The sequence below is a fragment of the Lolium perenne genome, chromosome 5 (assembly GCF_019359855.2).
Source record: "Lolium perenne isolate Kyuss_39 chromosome 5, Kyuss_2.0, whole genome shotgun sequence".
Classification (NCBI taxonomy): Eukaryota; Viridiplantae; Streptophyta; class Magnoliopsida; order Poales; family Poaceae; genus Lolium; species Lolium perenne.
Genome location: NC_067248.2, coordinates 166,681,598 through 166,700,868, shown reverse-complemented (window position 1 = coordinate 166,700,868; position 19,271 = coordinate 166,681,598). Strand labels below are relative to the sequence as shown.

Sequence of the window (19,271 nt, the reverse complement as noted above, 5' to 3'; positions counted from 1 at the left end):
TAGGCGTCAGGTGTTGCTACTGACGGAGTTGCTGCAACCTCGGACGGCGTTGCTGCCGGCTGCAGGCGATGTCTCCGTTGATGTTTTAGAGGATTTGCAGCATATGACTAAAATAATTTGCTACAATTTATTTGCGGTTTTGCTACATCTGCGTAATATGTTTGCTACGTGGTCTCCGGCGAGGTCTCCGGCGAGCCCAGTCTTTTTTATTTTCATTTCTGAACGAACCGTTTTTTGCTTCAGTCATTTGCTGCCGGGGGTGATTTTTTGCTGCCGGAGATGTTTTTTTGCTACATGCAAATCTAACCGTTAAAATGGTTGATCCGACGGCTGGGGACCCGGGGGCTGGGGAATCAGATCCCCCGGGGGACGCCCAGCAGTTTCCATTATCCAATAGCTGGTGAACATAATAAGGAAAACGGCTTCTAATTAAGTCACCACTACACCCTAGCATTTCTTCTCTAGCTAGCAGCTAATTAACACTGTATGTACAGCTTACAAAATTAAGTTGCCAGTTCCACATCCGACGACCAAGAGCTGGAACTCCCACACATGCATGCATGTACACCGTCTCTAGCTCCCGGTGTGCATGCATGCATATGCATGCTAGCTCCGCTTAATTTATTAGTCTAAACCTTGCAATGACTGCGCTGCTGCTGAGCTTTGATCTCCTTCTAGGACGGGGGCGGGCCCTGCCCCTGCCCGTCGAGACGCGGCCTGGCAGCCCAGAGCGTGCTGACGGCGCGGAGGCGGTGGAAGTACTCGGCGATGGAGACGAAGCAGAGGGCGGCCTGCCGGATGGTGAGCATCTGATGCAGCTTGTGCAGCGTCTGCTGCCTCATCGCATCTGCCTGCAGTAGTAGGAGCAGAAAGAAACGTTAACTAATTTGAACAGTCAGTATTATTCATTCGAGTAACAGTAGGCTCATCTAAAAAAATCAAGTTACATTAGGCTAAGAGAAAATGTCAGCTATTGAACGGTTCCATCAATCGGCAACATATATATATATAAGACCATGTGTAAAATAACCTGTCAAAATCACTCCACATATAATAGAGCTGCTAGCTGCGTGCTCTCTTTTTCCTGCACACTAATTCTCCACGACCATGATGCCCCAACTCTCCATCTTGTCAATCATATCATCATCCTATGTTTCAGTTCCCCATGGTACGTGTCTGTTTCCTACGTGCGCAGCGTCTAGCGCACACCTATTTGACTTGTGCACAAGCACAACTTACGTGTCTACCTAGCAACCTCAGGCTGCCCAACCTATTCGTTCATTCATGTGGCCGTGTGCCGTGCGTGCATGCTGATCTCAACAGCCATGCGTACATGCATGATGACGTAGTGCACACGTGTGAGTGATGCTGGCCGTGTCTCTTAACGTACGGGTTCCGGACGCTTGCAAAAAAAACCTCGATAGCGACCTACGCATCACATTCACATTCACATATGATCATGTACATTACCTGCCTGACGATGCCTTCCATGGAGGAGATCTTGTTGAGGGCGTGGTTCATGTGCCCCATGAAGTTGCTGCCGGCGAGATCCGGGGAGGCGACGCTGTCGGAGAGGGAGTGCTGGAGGTTCCCCATGTCGTGGCTCAGCGATCCCTCGGCCTCCTGCACCCACTGCTGGAGGTTGAGGATGCCCAGGAGCTGGCCCTCCGACAGCGGCTCGAGCTCGACATGCTTCAACATCACCTGTTTATTATTGTTATACACAATTGTCAGTCAGTTTATATTTGCACTATATATTGTAATGCTCAAGGCTTGTTTGCTTATTAATTGCCGGCGCAATCAGAAGATATTTCAATAGTACATATGATTTGCACTTTCGATCTGAATTGTGTACTCAGTAAGCTCAGAATCATAAAAGTCCATAAGAAAAGACACTCAAAATTTACGTTATGCTCTGTCTAGCTTTGAGAATCTTGTAGCAGGTGACCTTCTCACACCACATTATGTACTCTTCTAGATATATATACACATATTCCTTCTAGAAGGTCAAGATTGTGTACTCGACCAGCAAAAGGAAGGCACTATATATATATGAGAGAACCGTATTTGACTTATTTATTACATGTGGCGATGATTTATTTTGTTATTAGCATATAGAGGCACCCACAAGGTCGATCCATGATTTGAGAGAAGTACACATCATTGAAGTTAATATTAGAGACACAGTTGCTGAAATGAACACGTAACCCCATAAAGTCATAAAACTGAACTGCTGAGTCGATTAAATATATGTGCATTCTTTTAAGTCCTTGAGTAGTCCTAACTTTGGTGTATGTCAAGATTAAGATGGATATGTAGAATAAGCTCAAAACAAAATAATCGTTGTTAATCTGGAAAACCATCACCATCACAAATGAAACCTCTCCCACACATGTTTCTGTCCAACATTACCTACTCCCTGATCAATCGTTCATATGTCTCAACAATGCATGCATCCAAAGGCTTCTTCTTTTTTGCCATTCGTCTCAACTTTTAACTATTCCATCAAGTGCCAGCTGGGCCTCCTGCCACATTAGGCCAAGCCTTTTTCAAATTTGGAATCAATTAAGGCATCACTTGAGTTGTTGACCGGTTTAATTTTTTTTTGAACAAACGGTTTAATTATTATAAAGGGGAAACTTAAATACTATGTTTTTTTTGGAGCTTTTCGAAGGCTGTAGTGGGTGGAGATTACAACAGCAAGTAAGACAAGGGGCACTATTAGAAGTTCATTCTCATGGAAAAAGAGTGGGAAGTCGTCACTAAATCTAACTAGCTTGGCTTCTGTTTTACTTGGAAAGGCACTTATACTAAAATGTACATACATCAATGTAGCCTTTTGGGGGACTTGAAAAGGTCAAGCCTTCTGCACATATGTAATTAGGTCTATACCGAGTACATATCTTGTGATGTCATCAGATCGCTATATAATTACATAAATCAACTAGATAACCCGGAGGCATGAAAGGGTCAACCCAGGGTTACATACGTAGTGCGGTGGGCTTGGAATGACATGTTTCTGCGGTGAAATTGTCAAGGGCAGTGTAAGTTATGATCTTGTAGATCAAAATTTGACATGGCTTATATTTCAATGATTAGTTGACCCCTTCAAAATAAAAATAATAATTGTCTAATAAGAAAGGAAGAATATTTCATCAACTTCGAGGGCAAGTAGACATCATGCTTTGGCACTGAGTAATTTAGTTACAGTCTAAAACTTAACTTCCTTGTTACCAGCATCAAGTAGGGTAAACCGTCCAAATTTTATTACCAAATTGATAATCCATATTAAATTTTGTGAACCATATGAAACTAACATGATAATAGTTGTTAAAATATACGAAGTATACCCATTGGGCAGTTAGACAACACGCATAGAAACAACTAGTGCTACCCGTGTGGTTGTTGTTTGTTTCCAACTCACTTATATTATTATTATGTATATATATATATACAAATCATGTACATATTTATAAACAAAACATTACCTGAAAAATATATTTGAGTTTGTTTGGTAAGTTAGCGGGATGTCAGATATTATGTTCACATTATATACAAAGTATTACTAATTTGGTGTCTGAAGTACAACTCCAATATAAACTAGTATAATAATTATTATTATTATTACCATAAAACATGTATAAGACGTATTTCTCACTCATTGCGGTAACAAGACAATTAATCATATTCGATAGGAGCTATATAGGATGGGGGAGCTTAGAGCAATTTCGTGCATACATTAGGTGCTTTTCTTTCAGAAATATGCCTCTTGTAGAATGTAGAATGAGCTTTTACCATAATCTTGGAAAAGAAAATAAGCTTACATGGTCTCAGTTACTACATTGTTCCACTTCTTTGGGCACTATTAGGATTGAGAAACACGTGAATAAGAAAAACACAGGATTTGAGTTTGTCAGTGCAAAAAAAAAGGAAAACTACAAGAATAGTCGTTTTTATAGAACACATGAAAATGCAGTACAAGTGCCTCGATCCTACACGAGTGAGTCTTATGTTCAAATTCATATCGCATCGAGGCATATGAATCCAATATAATCTATGAATTTTAGTAGCACCTTGATTCAATGGAAATATATAGACAAAAATATCAAGCACTGGAACTGAAATCCTACGAATATCCTGTGAAATTCCTACATTCCAAAGAGGGTCTTGGCTGTGTTTGGAATCAAGGTGGATAATACTAATATATCCAAATTTTCTAACTAGCTTTTCCCCTGTTAATGTTCTTCTAGCCAACTTAATTATTTAGTATGTTTTTAAGCTATTTTTCCATAGTAGAATACAAAATAAGTTGGTCACATCATAATTCAACAACTACAAACAAAATCTTACCCTTGCCAACCGCAGGTCAAAGCTCTTGATCTTGCTTAGAAGGCCAATATACTGTGATAATTAATTATTTATGGTATGTGCTACTTTCCATAAGAGCCCCAGACAAAATCCAAGTTGTCCAATTTTCAGCCCATGATTTGTGAGCCTAGATGCCTAGGAAATCCCTTGTCCACGGCATATGGGCCTCTGACCCAGTCTAATTTGGTGGGAGGTTTCTCCATAAGTGGTTGTGACACGTGATTTATATTGAATAAATAAAATATATATGTGTGTGTGTATATATATATATATTCTTATTTGTAATAGAGAGTCCTCCCATTAGACTCTTTAGCTAATGGCATCGTCCTTCCGATGTATGGTGACATAAGTATTCATCACCCAACTCATCTACACCACCCCTCTTCCATTCATGACCCCGACACCCATGCTCGCTCCACATGAAGCAACCATCACCGTCATGGCTAGGGTATCGGCTAGGGTACATAATCGAGGCAATGGCACTACCTTTGCCCCAATTCCATAGCTCGTCGGCGTCTCCAACAAAATGAAACCACAATTTATTAGACCTTTCGCACGACAGATCATCCACAATTTCGGCTAGCCCTCTACGTTTCTTGATCCAATTCCTCTCCTCTAGATTGTATACTTGATCCTCTGTTGTTGCGTCACTCCATGGTGAATCTCGCATCCGCATCGCTAGAACCATATCCATGACAAGTAAACAAGTCACAAGCAATGTCTTGTACAAGCAATTGATCGCGTCAGCTCTTCTAGTGTCGAGTACCACGTTGTCTTCGTGTCATGCAACCATAGTGTAGGGCGATGGTGGAGGCACTACGGAAGAGGTGGGAGAAGAGACAAAGAGGGATGGGAGGCCGGAGTGACAAAAGAAAAGGGTTGAATGCTATGACAGGTAGGCCTGCATTGCAATGACGTACAACATAGAAATAAACTTTTGCCAGGTTTGATTGAGAAGTAAACACCACGGCATTGCCATGTTAATGTCCATTTGTCAAAATTTCAGTGGGGCAGTTAAGTATATGCTGTCCTAATATGTAAAGATACAACCCACCTAATAATAGACCTAGGTTGTGCTTGGTGTGCAACCCGTTTCTATCTACTCTTCTTCTACTCCCTCCGATCAATAACAAGTGTAGTAGATTTAGTACAACTTTATACTATATCGGCGGCACTTATTATAGATTAGAGGGGGTACATTCTTAGGATATTTTGTACACAATGGAAGAGTGATACAATAAAACAGAAGTGTGCGTATAACGTACCTTGATGACCTCTGAGGGTCGAAACCCACCCAACCAAAGGAAGCAGCGCTCTGCGGGACTGGCCCACACCCCGCACAATAGATGGAAGATGTCAGTCCTGGCAATGGCGGCCTTGAGGCCGAGCAGCTCGTCGTGCTGTGCCAACGCGCCGCTGACAATTACCTGCAGCTGGTTGTCCGGTGCATGGTCGTTCAGTGCTCCCTTGAGCTGGACGATCAGCTTGCTGTGCTCGTCGACCCATCTCGCATACTCCATGTCAAACATCCCAGCTGCTCATCACAGACATCATACGGAATATTATCATTACATAATGCACTAACTAAAATACTAAATTAGAGAAATATTCGGACGATTAGTTTAGGTGATCGATATAATCAAGGGATAAATCGATTGAATGATTGGTTTGGGAGCGTCTCATTACCAACTGAAGGGCCAGAAGAAAGGCCTTGGTGGTGCTGATCTCCAGTGCCCAGCAAGACACCCTAAACATTGCCACTTGTCAGGACGGATAGTGCTAGTTGAAAGAGCTAGTCGACGAGGATTAAATGGATTTTTTTCCCTTTCAGTTACCTGTACTCTCGCAGCTTGAACCTGTTGCTCGATCTGGCTTAACCTAATCCTACTTGTCTCCAACTGTTGGATATAAGCCTGAAGAATGAACAGATTAGTTACTTCCCGATGCACCCAAGGCATATGGTATGGACGCACATCATCGAAATCACTCAAAATTATCTTTCCGTCAAAATATTACAGGCATTTCAGTAGTGCATATGCATTAAAATAAATTTGAATAAATTTAATGTTTTAAATATTTGTTAAATTTAACTGAAATTTTTGGTCCTTTGGTTGTGGCTGAAATATTTCCGAAACCAGAATTCAAAACCATGCTGCACATTTGATTTCAGTTTTCAGACGTCCTCGTTTTACGAATGTTCTAGCTAGTAGAGCTTGTATATAACTAAAAGTTCACCTTTTTCAATAAAAAAATGTTCACCGGATATACAACAAAATATTTATCTTAAATATATTACTATGGAACTTAGGTTGTATATGTGTAAATCTTTTCTTCTATGTACTTCGTCTAGTTTCTATATCGATATGCTCACATAGCACTGAAACAAACAAATAATGGGTGGTACATCAATCACATAGTTCTTGAGGCATACTTTAGGTATAGCTCACTGTTAATTTCTACAGACAAGCAGACACGGCATGATCAGAAAATATCTTGCACACCAGGGTATAGTAAAACATATATAGCGACAATACATTTGCAAAGTACATATGGTTCTCTAGCTAGTTGGTCTGTCAAATTCAGGAAAATAAGGATATCCTTGAGCACATAAGTCCCAAAGAAAGAGCCAAAACTGTTACATCACGAAACTAATTTAATGGCTACTAGCAGACAATGAGACTCCATTTATTTAGCAAGCGAAAAGAATAGTTGACTATTAGCAGTTGAAGTATACTTCCATGAACATTAACGTTCGTATAAACATATACATGTATTCATGTCTGGACCTTACCACATGTATTAATTGTATGTTTGTGAAGATATGTACAGATCGACATAAATATATGCATGATGTGTTTCTTTAAGTTGTGGAGTTTCTTGGTTGACTAGCTCACCTTCTTCCTGAGCCTACTTTTCCTGGCTGCCTCTCTATTCTGTGCAAGCCTTCTCAGTGTCTGCAACATGCAATTAAATATGTAAATACACACACATGTCAAACTCAAAAGTCATAACATATGTGTAGCTATGGTTAACTACCATGTATGTATTGTAGCCTGCCTGCCCTGCAGACAATGACTGTTCACCCTCTCCTAATTAGTTAAGTTACTTAGGCTAATTAAAATACTTTTTTTCTGCAAAAGCTTAACTACTTGTCAAGATCACTGGCTAGCCTAGCTTACCTTGGGGTCTTGTGTTCTCCTGACCCCTTCCCTCTCTGGGTCTGTGCTAGACGATGTTGCACCCTTCCCACTGCTGGTTCCTTCCTTCTGCAAGCCACATTTTTTTTACAAAAACATGTGAGAGAAAGGGAGCAGAGAGAGAGAGGAGAGATCAGCTGTATGCATGTATATATACCTTGATTAGAGTAGCACTGTTCTTGTTGTCCTTTCCTGAATTAGGCAACAAGGGTGCTGCATTGGGGCATCCGGTGGTGACCTTCTGGCCGGCGGCACCTTGCTGCTGCTGGTCAGGCCTCCTGGGAGACGACTGCTGCGGGTTGCCGCCATTAGCAAGCATGACGGCCATGGCTGCGCCACCATTAATCTGAACATAATATATTCACCACACCATGCATCACAAAACGATCCAATTAAGCGTATGTAAGGATATACTAGTACGGAATCTGCATGCATATGACTACGTACGTACCTTTGCAGCAGGATTAAGTGGCTCCGCGGCATGCATTGGCTGGGAGGGAAAGATGTTCAGAGTCTCTGCAAAGCAAACATGGGAATTCAGAAGGTGATTAAGGTTTCATCAGCACCTCATAACTGAAGCTAGAAACAATTAGCTAGTAGAAATAACCCAGAAATAATACTAATTATTCATGCCTGAAAGGTGCTTAATTTTGATCTTAACTACATGTGGAGTACGCTTGTATCGGAACACTTGAGGACGCATGCTTATGGGGCTACAATTGAACAGAGTGCACGAGAAGGTGCAGATGGAAAGGAATGTGAGAGAAATGGAAAGAAGGAATATTTATAGCTTCTTTTAGATCAAGCTCTTGCAAAAGGGGAGGGAGAGTCTGTTACATGTCACACTCTTCACACAGGGAGAATTACCAAATAAATCCAAAGAAGGAACACAACATCAAGAGGAAAACACACGAAACCAAGAAAGAATTAGACACAACAAATGGCCAATTAAGCATGCTCTATATATATGTGGCATACACATATACATGAAAAAGAGGCCATGCACCGTTGGTGTATAAAAAAGGAAACCAATTTACAAGATGAAACATCATGGACGCTGAACTTCAATGGGGGAAAGCAAAGGATATTAAGAGGGGATTTTTTTTCAGTAACCTACGTCGTTGTTCTTGAATCGACTGTGGGTCATGACCATCTAGGTAGAGAAATAGTGCTGCTTGATCCAAATCCGCCATGTCGTAGCTCATCGGCTCCTTGCTCCTAGAAAGGAAATTGGATGATGAAACAAGCAACAATCAGTGGCTGAATACATTAGCAAGCAAGTAGGAGCACAACTTTTCTTTAATGGAGCAGATAGAAGAGTCGGTGTGAGCATTCCATTAAAAAGTTTTGATCTTAGCTACTTGCTGAAAGCTACAACGAAAAGAATTATATCCTATTATATATTTGGGAAAAAAATGTCCTTTCCTTAGCTCGACCACTAAACTGTTTCCATGATCCTTAACTAATCACTAGGTAAACTATTTTACATAATGATACATGGTCATCTCTCTAGCTAGTTCCTCGTGTATGTATGCCCATGTACGAATTCTTCAAAGCAATTAAAAATCAAAATTAACTCCACAAGATGTAACATGATGATGGAACAATCCTGGTCGATTTGCTAATTAAACTGAAATCTATATGCTTGACACAAAACAATTTCGTTCCCATCACTGGGAAACAAAATTAAACCACCAGGAAATCAAGGAAACCAAAAGGTGAGGACAGAGAACTAAAGAGAATCAATCAGTGTGGAGTTGGTGAATTCCTACCTAGTCTATGCAACCAAGCAAGCAACAGTTCTCTCTTTGCTTGGAGACTCCAAGAGAGAACTCTCGAAGGCCCAAAACAAAAGGGGGAAACGTATACCTCGTACAATCAACTTACATGGAGGTGGATGCGATCATCGGCGGCGGCGAGGTGCTCCGGAAGCCGAGGGGGATCTCCAAGGGTTGGTGGTGGTAGTGATCTTCTTCTCTGAAGCCCCCCATAAAGCCCTTATGAAGGCCCTGACCATCCTCCACCTCGTCTGTTTCTTCTTTCCTCTCCCTCTCTCTCTCTCTTCACACTATGCACATCTCTAGCAAAAGGATACAAAATCAGATATTAATTGCAAAACCGACTTCTGTTTGCACTCATCTTTTATACCTGGCGCCAGAGATATAAAGAAAGCGCTGCAGCTTTTAGCTTGGAAGTCACCTAAAATCTTTTCCCTACTCCCCTTATCTTTTGACCAAGACCTTGAGAGAAGAAGACTTTTATGAGAGAGAAGGGGAGAGAGACAAAAAAGAGAGGTTGGGCGAATACTAGTCTGTATTAATTGGAAGATTGTTAGAGATTCAATTTCTCTCATTCAAATATAACGTGTTCCTATGCTTCTTGCCACTCCCTATTCAAGTTTATATCATTTATGCCATCACCATCTAACTCCGCTAGTTTACTGACACCGTTAAACCACTTGACTGTTATACGCCCATCATTTTTTTATTGAAGCCAAAAATCATAATTCAGTGTTTCTCATTAAAACTATATAACGGATCAGATATGAGAGCAGTGTCCATAGATATGTGATCGGCTAGGAGCCGGCAAAGCAGATATGAAGATGCACCAGGGGTTGAAAACGGGCTAAAATCTCCTCCCTGCCCCCTTTATCTTTTCACAAAGAAGATTATAATTGTTGGGCAAATACTACTCCGTATTAATAATGAGACTGAGAGCAATTATATATCATACATATTTCTATTTTCTCACTGGAACTCCCTATGCAATTTTGTATCATATGTATGATTGTCGTCTAATTTAATTAATTTACTTACACTATTGAACCACTTGACTGCTACAAGCATGTAAAACTTAGCGAGAAACAATAATTTAACGATTCTCTCATCTATATATGCATTTATAGAGGATCTTGAGAAATGAGTGGTTCATGATAACTAGGGACTGGCAAAGGAGACGGGCCGCGTTGAACATCAAAATAGGTTGAAATCTCGCCCTACTTATTAATAGTAAGATTTTGAGCAATTTATTTTTATCATCCTCTTTTCACGACTCGTATTAAATTTTATATTATTTTTCACATTACCACCTAATTCCTTTAGTTGGCTAACACTCTTGAACCATTTGAACATTACAAGTCTGTGGGATTTATTCTACAAGAATTCAATTACTTACTCCCTGCCATACACATATATAGAGGATCTTGGGAGAGGAAGAGTGCCCCAGCTAGCAATTAGCAAAGGAAATGAAGATACAGTCAAAGTTCAGAAACAGATTAATATATTCTCCCCAGTTTATTGGTTGAAAGACTGAGATCAATTTCATTCGTGTAATCAACCATTTCCTTTTAACTTTTTCCATACATGATTCAGATTTATTTCCTATTCTTCATTGTCATCTAATTCCATTAATTGACTCTTACACTGATGGTTTTAAGTCTAGCTAGTATTATTAAATAGGAAATAAATATCCCTGTTGAGGACATATTGACCATGGAAGGGGGATTTTCACCAAATATGCGATTGAAATGCAGATCGATGAAAAAGCGGATTTGTAGAGAATCGAGACCGCGTACACTGTTATCTTGTGACCAATAACATGGACAAGATCATCACGACAAGTCTAGTGGAGATGCAATTCACCTAAAAAACTCCAAACACACAAAGAAAAAAACAAACTAAAAAGTAAAAATAGTTTATACAAACCTCAAAAGTAATGTGATGAAACTGAAAAAACATGATGAGTACATTATACAATCATCAGCGACAAAGATGGAGTCCCCTAGGTGCAAGGCCGCTTGGCGACACCTTGGTGACGAAGATGGAGTTGTCTCCTTTGGCCGAAAAGCGTTGTGCGCCATCTTCGCCACCGTTCACGACTGGCTAAGAAAGAGCGGGTGGGAATTTGACAAATATTATGTATTATGGATCTTCTAATTTTCAATCGATACGGATTACTTCTACACTTAGCTTTACTTGGAAAATCTTTGGAGGATGTGAAGCTGATATTTAACACTTAGCTCTACTTGTTTCATTTTCTTGATTGTCGAGATAAGCGAGAGATTCTTTATATTTTTTACTCTATAAACAAACACTACAGTTTTTTTGCATCATATAAACAAATTATAACATCGGTGAACACCTTTTAGATCGGTATGAACTTGTTTGTAAGATTAACCGATGAGATAATATACCATTTTTTGTTCTAGACGAATAATTTATGTACAAATAAATTAAATTGATCAAGAGGCAGTTAAATCACTAAGACAAAGAGGCTCTCTGTGTATTAATAATTGGAACATTGTTTTGCCACACCTGATTTGGGCTTAAGCCATTTTTTCAGCTGCCGTCTAATTCCATGATTAAGCCTTCACAACCGTACAGTTTTCAATATTAGTGATGTCCTATAAAACAATTGACTATTCCAAAAAAAAAAAGCACCCTTGTAAATCCTAGGGATAAAGCCCACCCGACTCTTATCACTAGGTAACAGGCCCATCCGTTCCACAAGGAGTTGTTGCAACAATTAAGAAGGAATGTAATTCTGGCTTTAACTTTATGTTCAAAACTCGTTTAACTATTTATGCAGCACGTTCTCTTCGGCAGAAATTCCAAGTTAATTATTTTGAGACATAACTCCCAATGCACTGCAAGAGTAAAACTCCAAATCCCTCTCCGAGAAAATGAACCAAGTAAAGCTAAGTATCAAGTAACAGTTTCACATCTTCCAAAGGTTTACCAAGTAAAGCCAAGTGTAGAAGCAACCTACATCGACTGAAAATTGGAAAATCCATAATACATAGTACTTTTTGAATTCCCACTCACTCTTTCTCACCCACTCACTCATGAACGGTGGCTAAGGTGGCGAAAAGTGCCTTTCGGCCCAAGAAAATAAATCCATCTTCGTCATCGAGGTGTTGCAAAGCGTCTTTGGGCCTAGGGGACTCAATCTTTGTCGTTGATGAAAGTATCGTGTATTCATCATGTTATTCAGCTTCCTCACATTACTCTTGAGGTTTGCATAAACTACTTTCACTTTTTGGTTTGTTCCTTCTCTTTTTGTGTTTGCAGGGTGTTTAGGTGGATTGCATCTCCACTTATTGTGATGATTCTCATGTTATTGTCACAAGATAACGGTGTACGCAGTCTTGATGCTCTACACATCTTCATCAATCTCATTCCAATCGCATATTTGGCAAAAACTGCTCTTCCATGATCAATATGTTTTCAACAGTCATACTTATTTTCTATTTAATAATACTAGCTAGACTTACAACCGTCATTCAACTAATGAAGTTAAACAACAATGGAAAATAAGGACTAAACCTGAATCATGAATGGAAAAGTAAAGAGGAAATAGTTAATTACACAAATGAAATTGCTCACAATATTTCAACCAACAAGTGGGGAGAATATATTAACCCGTTTCTGATCTTCAACTGCATCTTCATTTCCTTTGCCGATCTGGACACTGTACCTCTCCCAAGATCCTCCATAAATGTGTAAAGCAGGGAGCAAATAATTCATTTTTTTCGAATAAATCTCTAACTTATAATGGTCAAATGGTTCAGAGCGTTGGCGGCAATGTTAAAAAATAATATAAAATTGAATATGGAGTCGTGACAAAAAGAAAACATGGATGATAAGAATAAAATTGCTCAAAATCTTACAACTAATAAGTAGGGCGAGAATTCAACCTATTTCCAATGTTCAACACGCCAAGTCTCATTTGCCAGTCCGCAGTTGGCACAAACCGCTCATTTCTCAAGATCCGATGTAAATGAGCAGTATTTACCCAACCACTATAATCTTCTTGGTCAAAAGATAAACGGAGTTGGCGGAGATTTTAGCCTGTTTTCAATCCCTGGTGCATCTTCATATCTTCTTTGCCGACTCCTAGCCGATCACATAACTATGGGCACCGCTCTCGTCCCCGTGTCTGTTTATCTGTTAGATAAATGGAGTATGTGTCAATGTCATTAATTGGTTGCTTCTACACATAATCCTGATCTTGACGCTACTTTATTAAAGTACAGCTACATGCACAAAAACAACAACAAAAACATGAGAGCAGTTGTCAATGGTTAAAACTTAGTCCTGCACCTTTGTTTGTCTGAAAGCAAGTCAATGCTTCCAAGAACCGATCAACCACTGATTTGTTGAAAGGACGCACCACAGATGTGCAGAACATCTTCTAGGAGAATCAAGTCAATACTCGATCGGACATTAAGGGGCAGGGAATCAAGGTACAGACGCAGGTGACAAAATACAAACACATAACAGCTAAAAGTCAATCATGACAGCAGGACTAATAGGTCAGGGAATATCTAGGTCAAAACAACAAACAGGCAGTAGCAGATCATGCTAGATAATAGGTCAATCTGGTGCCAACTCTAGAAGAGATCAAAAGTAAAATTAACAAACAATAAAGATTCAATTGCGCAAAAAATTGTCTGCAGGTTTCAGGTTTGCAGCATACAGCAGCTCAGAGCCAGTTCCATCAATGAATTGTTGGCACCAATGCAGTAGCAAAACTCTGATCCGTCTGCACTTCATGATCTCACAGCATGCTGTCAGTTCTCGCCGGCAACCTCCTGAAGAAGTTGAGGGGAACAGATGGAAGCCTGTGGCGGAACCTAGGATGCCTCAGCAAATACAGCCCAGCAAAGAACGCGACTATGCGGAACGGCGTCAGGTACAGCACGACAGCGGCGATCAAGCAGAAGGTCACAAAGATGGCAGTAGCCCTTGGATCGCGCCAGCTCAGCAGGGACTGCAGTCTCTCACCTTGTGTTGCCAGGTCACCAACAAGTGTCTGCACCCTGCCAGCAATGCTCCTCAGCCGATCATACCTCATCCTGACAAGATCCTGTGAACGAGATGTAGGGAAAGTATCGAACTCCTCATCAAGCTCATCAGGGTGGGAAGTTTCTGCATGTGAAAGACGGGTGTCCATGTGAGGTGGCTGCCTCGGCCTCCACCGGTAGTACCAGATCCCTATCAAGAACAGGTAAAGGAATATTGTTGGAAGGATCAGCTCTGGATACAGCACCAAGATGATGAAGAGGACATGAATGAGCACAGTTGTCAGTGGGTTCTTCCATTCGCAAATCTGACCAAACCACTTAGCAGCACCAACCAAGGGAGCCAATAGTTTCATAATCCTGAAGAAGTTTGCCTTGCTCTTCCTCATGCTCCACATGTGAGAATCCACATCCAACATGTACTCAACAACTTCCTTCCTGAGAGGTGGCTCGGCACGGCTTAATCTCATCGAGACCATCTGAGTAGCCTGGAGCCTCAGATTGTCAAGCTGTGTGACAGACAGAGGGTAAATATAGTGCATCTTTGGCAGCAGCGGCTGAGAGTACATCTGTATCATGTTTACTAGCGAGGAGCATGTGAACCGCACAGCAAGCTGCACTTCACCCATCTTCTTCACCCCCGTAGGAAGCAAAATGATAAGAGGGTAAGAGTGGGTGTAGACCCTACCAGCCTCAAGAGTAGACAGACGGATCCTTACCTTGCCAATTCTACCATCATTGTTACCCTTTGCCTTCTCTCCTTGCAAGTGACAGTTATCGAACACACCAATTGTTATAACAGTGCATGGATCATACACATCCCAAGTGTATTGCTCATTCCATTTTGGGTTGAAACTGTCAATGATAGTCCTTGTTCTAACCCATTTGTGCCCATACTTTGCAACACAATAAGAATCCGTGGTGCCACGCCCATCCTTTGTCTTCATTGGCAGTAAACCCTGAGCATTCAAGATTCCTAGCTCAAGAACCCCAACCCTAGGCTTCCACAACTGTTTTGCAGTGGCCCTCAGATCACTACTGTAATGCGTTGACTCGTCCAGAACATGATACCCACCATCCAGAGAAATCCTGACATGAATACGACTAGAGAACTTGGCATCTTTTTTCTTCTGTTCCCCATCTCCAGACACATGCTTCTCAAGATTACACCATCGGCTGTGTACTGGCCTGTGGTCAAGCCGCCTGTCTACATTCTGCAGTGGAATAATTGCTTTTCCTAATACCTCATCCTTGTTCTGTGCAATCCGGTCCTCAACGCTCAGAGTCAAGTGGTCCTCAAATGGTTCAGCTGCCACAAACATCAAATCCTCATTCCACATGGGATTAGCATTCTTGTTTGCCCATATCCTTGTCCTCAAGACCTGATTCCCTAGTGTAGCTTTCACATAAACTTCAGGATGTCGGTTCTTGTCACTTGGTATCAGGTCTTGTGCCTCAATAACATTTACCCTGAGATACCAAAGTTTAGGAGTTAAATACACCTTAGACCTTATGCTGGCAAGACCATCACTAGGGACAGTTGCAGCATCAGAATGCCATGCTTCTGGAAAAGCTTCATCTGCTTGTGAACCCATCCAGACAGCCAACATGAGCTCCCCTACCTTTCCCTCCTTGCGACCCTCAAGACGGTACCACTCTGGTGCCAACGGGCTGTCAGGCGGAACTCTCTTTGGAACTTCATTGAGGTCAAACACAACTCGCCCAATGAAATCATCCTTACCAAAGTCCTTGTCTTTGACAACGACCTCGACATAGGAGGATTGGATGCGTTCCTTGGGAAAGGCAAAGACCTGATTCCACTCTGGGTTAGCATTCTTCTCGAAGTAACGGGTGGTTCCCTTGTAATTACCAAGCTTGATCTCCACATATGGGTCACAGCTCCCAGTCGCATCTTTGGCAGAGAGATCTTTGGCTTTGACAACACGCACATAGAGATACTGCATCTGCTCCACAAGGTCATATGTGCTAGTTCGCTTGTCACCTGCTGCCATAAAACCCCCAAGGTGAGGCGTTGTCTCTTTCAAGGAGTAGTCCTCGGGCTGTGGGCGCTGCGGCTGCATCTTGCCAGTTTACAGAAGGGACGAACTAGTGCCTACAAGACGGTACATGACAGGGTATTATCAGGTGACCCATTATAACAAACAAATAGGATTGGTAATAAAATATCATAAATCATAGGTCAGCAAATAAAATATCATAAATCATGGGTTAGCAATGCTTTAACGACAGCTCACAATTATTTGATTTGATTAATCATTCCCCCCCGAGATCCTAAACTGTATTTTGGTTGTACTTAAAATACCTTAGGACAAGTTGCATATTCTACCAGCATTAGAATAATAGGTACTTGCAACGAAGCATTTAACTTAAGTTCGAACGAGACATTTTCAGAACAAAATAAGCTGAATAATGCATTCTTAAGGATAGAGCTCGATTCAGTCAAACACTTTCTTGTTCGACTCCCCTTGCACACTGAAGAACTTAACTTTGGCTGGCATAATTACAACAACTCCGTAGCGAAGGTAAGAAAGTTGATTCCTTCAAGAAAAAAAAATAGACCGGTCTGTTCACAAAGCACTACCTAACATGCTGCCCTTAGTAGAAACAATATTTCAAGTTTCCGACCAGGAACTAGCAATATTTAAAGTTTTTTAAGAAAAGTACCAAGGGAGAAAACTTACTTCAACTGACCCATTTCGTTTCCATAAGCAAGAAAATGCATTTTCAAAGTTTGCCTAGTGTTACATTTGACGATAGAAAGGCGACTGTGACAGGTCAGTAGATAGAAACAGCGCAAGGAAGCCCTAGCGAAAGCATGACCCATTCAATGTGTGCCAAATGGTGAACGTGGCCTGCTATGTTAGGGATATCCAAAACTTGTCTGCCTTAGATTTGTATATCCAGGAATGTACATGTGTAGCAGGTAAAGGCTACCGGCATTGCCAAATAAGAAAAGCATGGCGATCAATTTTAGCTATCAGCATCCTTGCCAAAGAAAGATGAGCAGGAAAACACCATATTCACCAACCCCTTCCCTGGGACATCAATCAGGTTTTCCTATTTGGGTACTCTACTCACTGAACAATGACAGTGATCACTCAATAACAGAGTCGTCCCTACTGATGAAAAGCAGACTCGTTTACTGCTACGACTGTAGTAACAAAATTATGTAGAGAAGTGTATAATCAAACCCAGTAATAAGCTAGTACAACTGCGAAATCTACTGTTCCTCATCTCAAATCTTGTACTGTACAGCATTTGGTATTTCCGGTAAAAAAAAATCCAGCATTTACTGTTTCCTGGCAACCTACCTACCTGCGGCCGCGAGTAAACTCCGGAAATGCCCTCCCCCGAGACCAAATCTTGGCAATTTCGAACTTTCCCCCTAAAAGCAACCGACCGACCGACCAGGCAAGCAAGAACAGACCACACCAATCAATCAATCAGGCAACGAAACCCTAGGACGGAATCGACGCAGCCATCAGGATCAGCCAGCTCCTCCCCGTATCCCCCCGAACTCGAGCGAACGAACGAGCGCGCATCGCCGTCGTCCCCATCGAAACCCCTAGATAGATACTAAACCATTAAAAAAAGACCCGTAAACCCCCAAATCCCCGTAAAACCCCACCCCTCCGTACGGGCAAAGATTTAAAAAAGCGTGATTTTTTTTGCCCCGCCGCGCGCAGGGAATCGTAGACGTGGACGAACCGGAATGCGGGCGCTATTGGAGGATTAATTACGGCGGAAACAAAAAAAAAAAGGGCTCGAATAACCACCAAAACGGCGAGGAAATAAGGGGAGGAGGGTGGAGGCGGCCTGGCCGGGGAGTTACACGAACCTGAGCGCCCCGCTGGCGGGCGGGCGGAGGGGCGGCCGGGAGAAGCTCCTACCTACGACGACCCCCGGGCGGCGGCCATTGGCAGGAGGAGGAGCAGGAATGCGGAGGAGGGGGAGGAGGCCAGGCGAAACCGAAGAGGGCAGAAGTGGCGAGAGGGAAGGAAGGAAAAGGTGGGCGATTGATTGAAAAAAAAGGCTCCTTTTCCTGCGCGGCCGGAACGAGCCGAAACGGCAGCCAGCAGGTGACACTGGCTAGTGGGGACCGCGGGATGGACAAGCTGTGAACTGCGTGGTGGTGGTGGGCCCGGGCAGGATCTTTGTGGTAGGTTCTCTTTTTGATCAGTTCGTGCGAGGTCTCTCTGGAGAACGTTGGAACGCGGTAGGGCATGGCAGACTGGGCATGATCATGCAGGGGTTTTTCGCCCCTAGCCCCTTGTGTTTGTCTGAAATCGGCGAGGAGCGCTGAGGTAGGCAATGGTCGGGGTAACGGATGGGTGCTGCGCGACAGCGCCGGTGCGGCGGTCGTAGTTGCGCTGCGCCTTGGTCCATGGTCCATGGTCCATGGTCCATGGGTCTGGAGACCTAGTGCTAGCGTCCACATGCAGATGCAGCTCCTGCATCCTCTGGTGATGGCCAGTACCAGGAGGACCCAAGACCAGACCGTACACACAGGCACGTGGGGCCTAGACTTGTCTTGGCGACGAAGGATAGTGCATCTATCCCCAGCATGTAGAGTATGGATGAGTAAGAGCATCTCCAGCCGCGTTGCCCAAACCGTCCCCCAAAGCGCGCCGGATCGAGCGTTTGGGGGACGTGTTTTGTTCGTGCCGCGTTTGGGGGACGTCGCTCCCCAGCCGCGTTCCCCAAACGCACCCCCAAACATTAAAAGTACTTTTTTTGGCTAGAAAAAAACTATTTACTAATATTCAAATCGGTTGAACATAAACAAATTATATATAAAACTTCGGAAAAATATAATTAAATACATATAAACTATCTACTTCTTCTTCTTCGCTGATGGCCCCGCCTCGTCGTCGTCATCGCGG

General features: G+C 42.3%; 2 protein-coding genes across 2 annotated transcripts; both read right to left on the bottom strand.

Annotated features, from left to right (window-relative positions):
• Window positions 1–215: 215 nt before the first annotated feature.
• LOC127300532 (transcription factor TGAL7) lies at window positions 216–9,852 on the bottom strand. The gene is made up of 12 exons (XM_051330661.2): window positions 9,714–9,852; window positions 9,453–9,645; window positions 8,683–8,783; window positions 8,017–8,081; window positions 7,723–7,911; window positions 7,548–7,634; window positions 7,263–7,322; window positions 6,204–6,281; window positions 6,055–6,115; window positions 5,634–5,902; window positions 1,471–1,704; window positions 216–851 (listed from the first exon to the last, which is right to left on the bottom strand). The coding sequence occupies exons 2-12, from the start codon at window positions 9,554–9,556 to the stop codon at window positions 675–677; spliced, it is 1,425 nt and encodes a 474-aa protein (XP_051186621.1). The 5' UTR covers window positions 9,557–9,645; window positions 9,714–9,852; the 3' UTR covers window positions 216–674.
• A 3,975-nt stretch (window positions 9,853–13,827) lies between these two features.
• LOC127300531 (FT-interacting protein 7) lies at window positions 13,828–18,415 on the bottom strand. The gene is made up of 2 exons (XM_051330659.2): window positions 18,227–18,415; window positions 13,828–16,480 (listed from the first exon to the last, which is right to left on the bottom strand). The coding sequence occupies exon 2, from the start codon at window positions 16,446–16,448 to the stop codon at window positions 14,124–14,126; it is 2,325 nt and encodes a 774-aa protein (XP_051186619.1). The 5' UTR covers window positions 16,449–16,480; window positions 18,227–18,415; the 3' UTR covers window positions 13,828–14,123.
• Window positions 18,416–19,271: the final 856 nt, after the last annotated feature.